At 43.4% G+C, this 11477-nt stretch overlaps 1 protein-coding gene across 1 annotated transcript; it reads right to left on the reverse strand.

Moving 5' to 3' along the window:
* Positions 1–1008: 1008 nt before the first annotated feature.
* bambi.L (BMP and activin membrane-bound inhibitor L homeolog) lies at positions 1009–8254 on the reverse strand (the record flags this gene model as incomplete). The annotated part of the gene is given in 3 exon segments (NM_001087664.1): positions 1009–1835; positions 2932–3219; positions 7964–8254. Coding segments are annotated over 3 exon segments (783 nt in total). The 3' UTR covers positions 1009–1416.
* Between the last annotated feature and the right edge of the window lie 3223 nt (positions 8255–11477).

An 11477-nucleotide genomic window follows, 5' to 3' on the forward strand; every position in this document is an offset into this window, starting at 1 on the left:
CCACAAATGATACATTGTCCCTGTCACTCTTTATGGGATAGTTCTCCATTAAGAAGCCCTTGGAGTACAAGTAGGCTTCTCCAACAAGAGGCAGATTTTACAAAATACATAGCAACATGCCCAGAATCAGCCCCAGCTGTCTCTCCTGGAATAAAATCACAGCTACAGCATCACTGACCTTTGTCAGCCAATTGCTCGTCTACCAGGTTTTGTTTAGCAGAGCCGCTTTCAGAAAACTGCCATTTAACTCTATGGGAGGCGGCTATTTTGGAAATCCTCCCCAGGGGTCATAAGCTGTCATTAAAGGGATTTTGTCATGATTTTTATGATGTCGTTTTTATTTCTAAATTACACTGCAAATAATTCACTCTACAATATAAAATTTCATTCCTGAACCAGCAAGTGTATTTTTTTTTTTTTAGTTGTAATATTGGTGTGTAGGTGCATCTCAGGTCATTTTGCTGGTCATGTGATTTCAGAAACAGCCAGCACTTAAGGATGGAACTGCTTTATGGCAGGCTGTATTTCTCCTACTCAATGTAACTGAATGTGTCACAGTGGGACCTGGATTTTACTACTGAGTGCTTTTCTTAGATCTACAAGGGTGTTGTTATCTTGTGTCAGGGAGCTGCTATCTGGTTACCTTCCCATTGTTTCGTTATTAGGCTGCTGGGGGGGGGTGATATCACTCCAACTTGCAGTACAGCAGTAAAGAGTGACTGAAGTTTATTAGAGCACAAGTTACATGACTGGGGGCAGCTGGGAAACTGACAATATGTCTAGCCCCATGTCAGATTTCAAACTTAAATATGAAAAAATCAGTTTGCTCTTTTGAGAAATTAATTTCAGCGCAGAATACTGCTACAGCAGCACTATTAACTGAAGCATTTGAAAAAAAATTTTTTTTCCCCCATGACAGTATCCCTTTAAGCTAGGATATAACCCTAAGAATTCGGATATCTGCCTGAAACTGTGTGCCATTTCAAAAAGTCACCACGCATGTGTATCATGTTCCAGACAAAAATATATATTTAAAAAAAACAAAAAAAAAACAACTTCTATACAATAAAACATACTGTATATAGGAACTTGTACATTGTGTACAGTTTATTTCAATAACAATATTAGCTCCCTAAAACTCAAAAAAACAAAACAAAAACACATTGTGACAGTGTGTACAGCTTCCACATTTTTCAATGTTAAGCAAATAAAAACAGAGTCCATCACTCTTTCTGTGCAAATATGATATTTTTTGGACCCCACACAGGAAACATTAAATATTTGCTGTGCAAAGATCCCAAATTTTTCGTCCTCCTAAAGATCAGTTTGTTTTGTTTAAAAGGAAAGAAAGATAAAGTGCTCCCATCCAGCAAGATCCAGAAGACCCCCTACTGGACCATTGTGCCGGGAAGGCGGTCATACAAATTCCAGTTTGCCGTGTCCGCTGTACATCCCCCAATGGACCAATGAGATGATTTTGTCATTGCTAAGGTCCGTGTGCCTCAGTTTGTCACAGGTCAGGCAGCAGTTTTCGTGACCAGTCACTGGCACCATACACTCCAAGTCTAGTTTGGCCATCTGGCCCTTTTTTGAATGGTGCCCGTGAAAGCTGTAGTGAAGCCGCGACAGCATCTGTTGCCTCTGATCTTTTAGTCTTTTGTTTTCGCTACGCAGCATCCGAAGTGCAAGCATTATGAGGAGCACCAGGATCAGTCCACCAGCTATGGGCACGGCTATGACAGCTGCCCTGAACCACAGTTCTTTGGATGAGGTCAACTCGTGGACCTTCGTGATGAGGTTCCTTGTGTTGTCGTGTTGGTGTCTGCCCCCTGGGCCTGCAAACAAAAGACACAGAGAGTTAGATATTTTAGCCTCAAAAAAGTACAATATCTTTAAAGTTTATACGGTACCAAGGTAGAATCTGCTTTATTATGCACCAATGAGGCCAAACACTACCCACCTCACTCGTCTCTTAAAGCCCCAACTACCCATATTAGAAGGCAAATCTTTGGGCCAGGGATTCCCTGCCTTGATTTTCTAGATCAGTGGGTTCCAGACAGAGGCGGATTAATGCACAGGCTATAGCCTAAGGCCCCACTATAAACAGGGGCCCATCTAGCTTTTTTCTATAATTATTTCTCTGTTATTATTATTTGCACTACTGGGTCCGGATGGGTGCAGATCCAGTTACATCACAGACACACCCCAAACTTGACCCAGTGTCAAGAACTGGGGTACACGCATACTTGGATCTGCAAGTATCCAGACCAAGGAGAATCCTGGAAGAAGATGTATTCTAGGGGCCCCACATCTCTAATATGCCACTGGTTCCATAATTATAACATTTGGCTACACTTTGGGGCTCAAAGTATTTAGTGTCTGGGGTGATAGGGATGTTAGACCACGGGGAGGGTTTTAACCCCTAACCCTGCAGTCATAGAGGTGCTGCAATACAATTCTCGACTATACCTGTACTTATTATGAAGCTTAATCTGCTGGGGGCTCTTATATTTTGATGTACTGCTGAGAGCTGGCTATTAGGCAAGTCACTAAGCTAAATATACTACATGAATATTTAGCACAGTGACAGTGGATGACCTCTTAAGTTCTTCCCCATATACATTATATATATATATATATATGTCTATGGCGCTCCAGCATCACAATGTCAGCCCAGAGAAAATGGAACATTCCTCCAAAACGGCTGGAAAGAAATTCTTGTAACGGGCACTAAAAGCCAGACAGGAGCCAAGCTTTCAGACAGACATCAAAGCTACCCAACAGAAACACATCTTTGACTCTAACCATGCTTTTCCCACTGGTATCTCTAATTACATTAACAACAAAATCAATACCAGACACACAGGACCTTGGCAGCCACGAGCCTATAGATCAAGGAAAAGGTTCTGGCTTGGAAAGAGCTTCCCTTACCTGATGCATCACTCCTGGGATGAGACAGAACATCGTGCAGACCTCTGTAATTGCACATATCTTCATGACAGCACTCCAACCTGAGCGTCGGCGCTGCTGTGGGATTCTGCACTGCGCTGCCCTTGCACGGCTCTGTGGTGCTGCCCAGGGAGTCCAGGCACCCGTGGGTGAGAGGAGAGTTTGTGTTCTGGGGGTACAGGAGCTTAGTAAAGCAGGCGTTGAGCTCCGACTTGCACATGTAGCCAGTTGCAACACACTGCGGGGCGTCACAGTAGCATCGGATTTCCCCTAAAGAAAGAAACAAAAGTATATAAGCGCTGGAAATACATGAATTTATGCAGCCTCTCTAAATACAATGTTACACAGGATGGATACAGTATGAGACTGTTTATAGACACTTATAATTATCTCTTCCCCAGTACAAGTGAGCATTAGGACATGTAGGAACTTGGGAATGGGTTTAGAGCAGACATGTGACCCCCCTCTCTCCTGTAAGGGGAACCATTCGGGAGAGACACAAAAATAAACCTTTAACCAGGGGAAGAGTTCTAGAAGTATACTATAAGCCTGGAAGGGGGGCATAAAAAGCACAAAGAAACATTTTAGCAACTTCCCAATATACATACACATCTGCCACAGAAAGACGAATCTGTCCCTTTCTATTCTGCCTGGCTGGTTGTGACTTTGACTACAACGAAGCAGCCGATATCAAACACGAGGCTGACTTCTGACAAGATGCTTCAAGAGACAGAACCAGCAGTGCAGGATGGGACGAATTCGGTTTTCCTTTACAAACGTCCACTGAAAACGAGTAACAAATGTATACGGAACGCGACTTAGAATGACATGTTCTTGCCTTAGGCAAAAATTGGGTTTCCCTTTTCATGTTCTAGAACGAAGCTCCACAGGGGCAGGGGGCAGATGTATAATCTCTGTAAAGTGCTGCAGAGTGTGTTGGCGCTATATATAAAGAATAACAATGACCTGCCTGATTCTTCTACGGTTTCTACCAATTGACTCATGCTGTCTATGTCCACTATGCAACATGAGTCGGTAAATGAAATGTAATCTTGAAAAGTTGGCATCATCCATGGATTATGAATCAAGTTAATGATATCAACACCGGCAGCTTCCTTCTGTTACGGAACTACTAACCCCCCGCAGCCCTCAACTACAGCTGATCTGGAATGCTGGGAGTTGTAGTGTAGCCAGTGTAAATTCACTCTGTGTCAGTGGATCTCTATCCTATCCTGTGCCCTGCACAATCAGGAGTGTGTTGGCCAACGTCAATCCCTCTCGGCTGAAATGGAAAGTCATAAAAATGGTCAGACTGCAAGACGGATGCTTCTTCCTGCAGCCTGCACGCAATCTACAATGTGGTCAAAAGGGGAAATATTTAGACTTAAAAATCCAATAGTGCAGCTCAGTAAAAAAAAAAAAAAAAAAACAAACCCCTTTCAGGAAACCTCAGAGAGAGAAAAAAAAATGAAAGGCAAGCGATAAAAGGTTCCCTTCATAGAACTCTCCCTAGCCGGGCCCCTTCCATCTGATGTGAACAGAAATGCATGTTCTTCTGCATAAAGCCTTTAATTAACATCGCTTCCCTATTGCAAGAACTCAGCCTTTCAAAGCTCATTTACTCTGTGTGTGTTTGGAGACGTGAGCCCAGGCCATTTCCTGACATGGGTAAAAAAAAAAAAAAAACACACATGAAGCTCACGTTCATCCTCCTCCAAATTTAGTTTGACATCCCTCAGTGTGGAGGATGCTGGGAATTGTAGTTCGGGAACAGAATTTATCATATAAGAACCAACCCTAGAATTCCTTTTTAGGGGAGAAGTTGTGGGTGAATAAAATCAGTCCTAAACTCCTTGCCAACATCTGCCCCCCCCCCAACTACTTTATACTGATTTAACCCTTGGCATTCTCACTGCATGAATGAGCCCCTGCCTTCCCAAAAAAAATACCCTTAGATTTTTATTCTATATTACACAGCAAATAATTCACTCTACAATATAAAATGTAATTCCTGAACCAGCAAGTTTATTTTTTTAGTTGTAATATTGGTGTGTAGGCGCCATCTCAGGTCATTTTGCCTGGTCATGTGCTTTCAGAAAGAGCCAGCACTTTAGGATGGAACTGCTTTCTGGCAGGCTGTTGTTTCTTCTATTCAATGTAACTGAATGTGTCGCAGTGGGACCTGGATTGTACTATTCAGTGTTGTTCTTAGATCTACCAGGCAGCTGTTATCTTTTGTTAGGAAGCTGCTATCTGGTTACCTTCCCATTGTTCTGTTGTTACGCTGCTGTGGGGGGTGATATCACTCCAACTTGCAGTACAGCAGTAAAGAGTGACTGAAGTTTATCACAGCACAAGTCACATGACTTGGGGAAGCTGGGAAACTGACAATATGTTAAGATTTCAAAATTAAATATAAAAAAAATCTGTTTGCTCTTTTGAGAAATGGATTTCAGTGCACAATTCTGCTGGAGCAGCACTATTAACTGATGTTTTGAAAAAATATATTTCCCCATGACAGTATCCCTTTAACGTGGAAGCTTGTCAGGCCACGCTAAACCCACCGATTTGGCCGATCAGCTGCATCTGGAAGGCAATAGAGCGCACACAATAGACAGGCGGTGTTGTGACTGCAGCCCACCTTGGGATCAGCTTTCACATAAATGCCCCAGGCTGTGCTCCCCTCCTTTAATAGTCTCCTTAATGGGAGCCAAATGACACAGACGCGGGAGCAGGAGGGGGAACAGGAGGCATTGAATTAGCACTGACCAGATCTCATTGAGCTTTCACAGGCCAAATTGCTTCTGGGGGTTTCGACTTTTACGCCGCCCATTAAAAGGAGAGTGCAAATCAAGTCTGTGTGTTTAAAGGTATATCCATTACACTTGGGTTTAATAAGTGGAGCTTTGGGGAGGGCACAGGGTAATCCAGGAAATCATCATGGCAATTTAGGGGGTGAAACAGCTGGTAGGACGGGCAAGGAACCAGAAAAGAAGATGTTTATAGTAACTGTATTGACACACAACTTGATTATCAGCCTCCCAGGTTAATAGGAAACATATTGATTTGCAGCACCGAGGCTTCTCTTCTTCTCACATTTGCCCCCCCTTTTTTTTATTTATATAAAGTTCCTTCCAATGTTTTGCAAAGGGCCAAAAGGGTATTGGTACTCTGAATGTGTGAACAATGGACTTTCTGTTCCTGTAACTGCCCCCCCTCCTTCCCCTCTTTTTATACTGTATGTAGCTATTAAGCAAAAATGCCTGCTTCTAGTCAAGATGGCTACAGGAGACTGCGGGCCAAAAAAAAAAGTCTTTTGAAGTCGCGAGCAGCCAGAAGTATGTGAGCCCCTAATTATATCATTATCAGGCACATAGTTTCAGTATCTCAGACCTCACATCGGCCTCAGTCAGTCCCCTGATCACTCCCCCCCCAGGAGTCAGAATTCAGAAGCAACAGAGTAGTTATTTGGGTCTAATTACCCTTACCCCCCCCATTCACTGCCCAAGGTAAATAAACAGAAAGAGAAGCAGCTCTTAGTCGGACCAGTGGCAAAAAGGCACTTTACCCCCTAATTCACTCCAGCAGCAAGTTTGGGGTCATTATTATAATAATATTCACCATTAATGTGGAATTATAGGAGTAATTTGAATTCTATTCTGCATATAGACAGGGGAAGCCTGTGCTCTTGAAGATACTTCTGGCAAACCCAGGTACATGCCAACTGATGAATCCGGCTCTCACTCCCCGGCACTAATAAATCCTGTGGCGTGGCTGAACGGTGGCTGGGGAAACCAAACTAACTGAGCCATGCCATATTAACCAATAGATTCTGAACCACTTCTAGCTAAACCCTGGCACAAGGAAATGGATAATCCCTGCAAGCTTTCTGTTCATAGATCAGCTGAATCCTGGCACCGGAAAATGAAGATTTTTCTCTAAAGCAGCCAAACCTTGGCACAGACCAACTAGGGGCTTACCCTGAGAGAAGCAAACCCTGGCACATGCAAATAGTTTAATCTGAAAGTAGGCAAAACCTGGCAAATAAAGATCTTCCTCTAAAGCAGCCAAACCTTGGCATAGCCAAATCTGAGAGTAGGCAATCCCTGGCACAGGCAAAAATGTTAATCTGGAGTAGGCAAACTCTGGCACAAGAAAAAAGGTTAACCTGAGATTAGGTAATCCCTGGCACAGACAAATTTAAGATTTTACCTCTAAAGGAGCCAAACCCTGACACAGGCAAAGGAGGTTAATCTGTCAGTAGGCAATCCCTGGCACAAGCAAAGAGGTTAACCTGAGAGTAGGTAATCCCTGGCACAGGCAAATTAAAATCTTCTTCTAAAGGAGCCAAACCCTGGCACAGGCAAAGGAGGTTAATCTGGAGTAGGCAATCCCTGGCACAAGGAAAGGAGTTTAATCGGATAGTAGGAAATCCCTGGCACAGGCAAAGAGGTTAATCTGGAGTAGGCAAACTCTGGCACAAGCAAAGAGGTTAATGTGAGAGTAGGCAAAGTGTGGCACAGGCTGAGAGGTTCATCTGAGAGTGCAGCAAAGCCTGGCAGAGAAATGTATTACCAGAGAATCGTACAGATGGTGCCACACACAAGCGCTTTGTGCCCCGCAAACAACCCGAAATGTGGGAACCGCAAGGGAGCGATCTTGGGCTCAGACAGATGAAAGGTATAACAATCCCTGGGCCTGATCTCAACAAGCAGCCGATCAGGATTACTATGCCCCACACTGTACAATTAGTGAGTCGGGAAACAAGAGTTTGGCGTGAGACTGGCAGTGGGGCGACATAAAAGCGACAATAAATGGGGGAGCGCGTCGTTCTCTTGTACAGGGAGGGAGCCCACTAGTGCCTCTTGCTTGTCCACGGGCTCAGGGTGGCAGCAAGTTATCCAGAGACAACGTTCAGCCCTACAAGTGTCAGCAGCGACTACAAGTCCCGGCATTCCCCCCGGAGCAGCACAGGCGGCAGTTACACCTGAGCGACTAAATCTCAGCGACTCACCTTTAGTCAGCAGCACGGCCATGGCGCACAGCTCTAACTGAAGCCACAGGGAGATCAGACTGGATTGGCGATCCATTTAAAGGTCCCCGCGGGCAGGTCTGCAAGTCTTCAGCGCCGGAGAGATTCCACCATCCAGCCCAGCGTCACCATCCAGATCCCGAGGAAAGAAGCGGGGGGCACGGAGTCGCCCTGTGTGGGGAATAATCCCTGTCCAGTCGGATCAGCTTCCTAAAATCCACAGTAAAGCAATAGAGACAGCTGTAGCTATTGTAATCCCTCGGAGTCGCTCCGTACACTCAGCAGCCTGCGGCTCAGCGCGCTCAATAAGAACTCTTCCCCCCTGCTCCCCTGCTCCACTCCGGCTCCGCCTCCACGCCCCGAGACACCGCCTCATTCGCTTCCCTATCTGTCAATCATTTACTAAGCTGCGCTTCTGTAACAGGGCCTGTAGGTGGCGCCGCTGAGCGATGGCTCGGGGGATGTCAGCTTGATGTTTCCCAAGCCCGTGTTACTGATAAGGGGGTACAAAGGAATCCAGACTGAGACAGACACACAGATGGAAGGGGAGATAAAAGCAGCCGAGCAAACACAACCCCTGGGCACTGCAGACAATTACAGCTCACAGCAAAAAAACAAAGGCTAAAACTGAGTTCTTTAGCTTTTTATTGGGACTTGAAAGTGAATGCAAAAATAAAATAGATCTTGAAGCAGAGCAGGGTCACTTTCTAGGGCTCAGTTCTTCAGAAACACGTGCCCTAATAGCTATGTGCTATATACAAACATATATATATATATCTTATATCACTCTGGATATTTCTAATACATATATATATATATACACATCTAATATCACTGGATATTTCAATATAGATAGATAGATAGATAGATAGATAGATAGATAGATAGATGATAGATAGATAGATGATAGATAGATAGATAGATAGATAGATAGATAGATAGATGATAGATAGATAGATAGATAGATAGATATAGATATATATACATCTTATATCACTCTGGATATTTCTTATCATATGTATATATATATATATATATATACATCTTATATCACTCTGGATATTTCTTATATATATATATATATATATATATATATATATATATATATATATATATATATATATATATATATATATAGAAGCAAAAATAGCGACACTCACAGGTTTTTCTTCATGGTGCAAAAATAGAAAGATTTATTGTGCTCGACGTTTCGATCCCCCACAGGGATCTTTGTCAAGAGATTTCCAGTGAACAAAAAAAAAAAAAAAGAAAAAAAATGGCATAATGACACATTAACTGCGGATCACTGAGCAAAAGCGGCAGTTGCTTCAAGGGAAACAGCTGTATTTGCTCTCATTTTGGGGAGTTTTTACTTTTCTTCTATTTTTCATTAAAAAATAGCCGGGTTCCATAGATAGATTCGCCAAATAGGCATTGTTAGAGGGGAACTTTCTAACTATGATCAATTAAACATTCTGTATTGTTTCTGAAATAATTAAGTTTATCTTCACTATTCCTCTCTCAGCATCTGTTTCTCTTCATTCTCTCTTCATACAGCAGTTGGGTGTCAGATGAATGATCCAATATATCTTATAGGGGGGCTCCTTATGCCTAGAAGATGTATTAGAGTTAAGGTTGTCACCTTTTCTGAAAAAAATACTGGCCTTCCTATATTCTTGCCGTTTTAACATTGCCATCAAGCATCATTTTTACCGGCCCAGTTGGTAAAACGGTAGCCAAGTGGCCCATCTCCCGACCCCCCACTAACCATTCAGATCAAAGTCTTACCATTCCGATCAAATAAAGTAGTAAAAGAACAGATGAGCCGATGTTCTGCCCCTGACAGCAATCGTACGAAAGTTATGTCCGATTCATACGATCAGATCTTTGGGTCTATGGCCACCTTAAGGATAAGGTCACACTGGGCGATTTGGGGAGATTTAGTCGCCTGGCGACTAATCGCCTCGTCTTTGAGGCGACCAATATCCCCAAATGCCTTACCTCTGTCTTGCCCCGGCTAAAATGAAAAATAGCCTGCGGCATGGTACACGCGACACTTCATATTCCGAACTTGCCCGAAAGTTTCCTCACGATTTTTCATTCTAGTCAGCGCAAGAGTGAGGGAAGGCGTTCGGGGAGATTGGTCCCCGCAAAGATGAGGCAATTAGTCGCCAGGCGACTAAATCTCCCCAAAACGCCCAATGTGACCTTACCCTTATAGGGGGGCTCCCTTTCCTAGCAGATGAATTCGGACAGGATTCATGGTGATTCCGGACAGGATTTATGGTGATTTTAATAGAGTGAGCTCTAATTAGGGTTGCCACTTGGCTGCGGTTTCACCAACTGGGCCGGTAAAAATGATGCTTGATGGCAATGTTAAAACGGCAAGAATATAGGAAGGCCAGTATTTATTTTTTTTAGAAAAGGTGGCAACCCTAGCTCTAATATATCTTCTAGGCATAAGGAGCCCCCCCTATAAGATATATTGGATCATTCATCTGACACCCAACTCCTGCATGAAGACAGAATGAAGAGAAACAGACGCAGAGAGAGAAATAGTGAATATAAACTTGATTATTTCAGAAACAATGCAGAATTTTTCATTGATGGTATTTAGAAAGTTTCTTATTTCAGTAAGATGAAGCTTATCTTCATTTTTTCTTTTGGTGCAGTTTGATGATTCTGGGCAACCGTGCAGTTGCAGTTTATTACAGAATGTAGTTTTTATTAGGGGGATCATCCACCTGGCCAGGGAAGATCAGGTGCCAGTCTGATTTATGGAATAGGCGATTCCTCTTGTTTCCTGACAGGCGCCCTGCTGCTGCTGAATGTCTCAGTGCCATTGAAGGGTAAATGTGGCAGTGGCACAGAGGCTGTGTGTTAGTGCTGTGTGTTTGTTGTGTGTTAGTGCTGTATGTTTGTTGTGTGTTAGTGCTGTGTGTTTGTTGTGTGTTAGTGCTGTATGTTTGTTGTGTGTTAGTGATGTGTGTGTGTGTTAGTGCTGTGTGTTTGTTGTGTGTTAGTGCTGTGTGTTTGTTGTCTGTTAGTGCTGTGTGTTTGTTGTCTGTTAGTGCTGTGTGTTTGTTGTCTGTTAGTGCTGTGTGTTTGTTGTGTGTTAGTGCTGTGTGTTAGTGCTGTGTGTGTGGGTGTTAGTGCTGTGTTTTAGTGCTGTGTGTGTGTGTTAGTGCTGTGTGTTAGTGCTGTCTGTGTGTGTTAGTGCTGTGTGTTAGTGCTGTGTGTGTGTAAGAGCTGGGTGTCTGTGTTAATGTTGTGTGTTAGTGCTGTGTGTGTGTGTTAGTGCTGTGTGTGTGTGTATGTGTGTGTTAGTGCTGTGTGTTAGTGCTGTGTGTGTGTTATTGCTGTGTGTTAGTGTTGTGTGTGTGTGTTAGTGCTGTGTGTGTGTAAGTGCTGTGTGTGTGTTAATGTTGTGTGTTAGTGATGTGTATGTGTGTTAGTGCTGTGTGTCAGTGCTGTGTGTGTGTAAGTGCTGCTGTGT

This window comes from Xenopus laevis, chromosome 6L (assembly GCF_017654675.1).
Source record: "Xenopus laevis strain J_2021 chromosome 6L, Xenopus_laevis_v10.1, whole genome shotgun sequence".
Lineage (NCBI taxonomy): Eukaryota > Metazoa > Chordata > Amphibia > Anura > Pipidae > Xenopus > Xenopus laevis.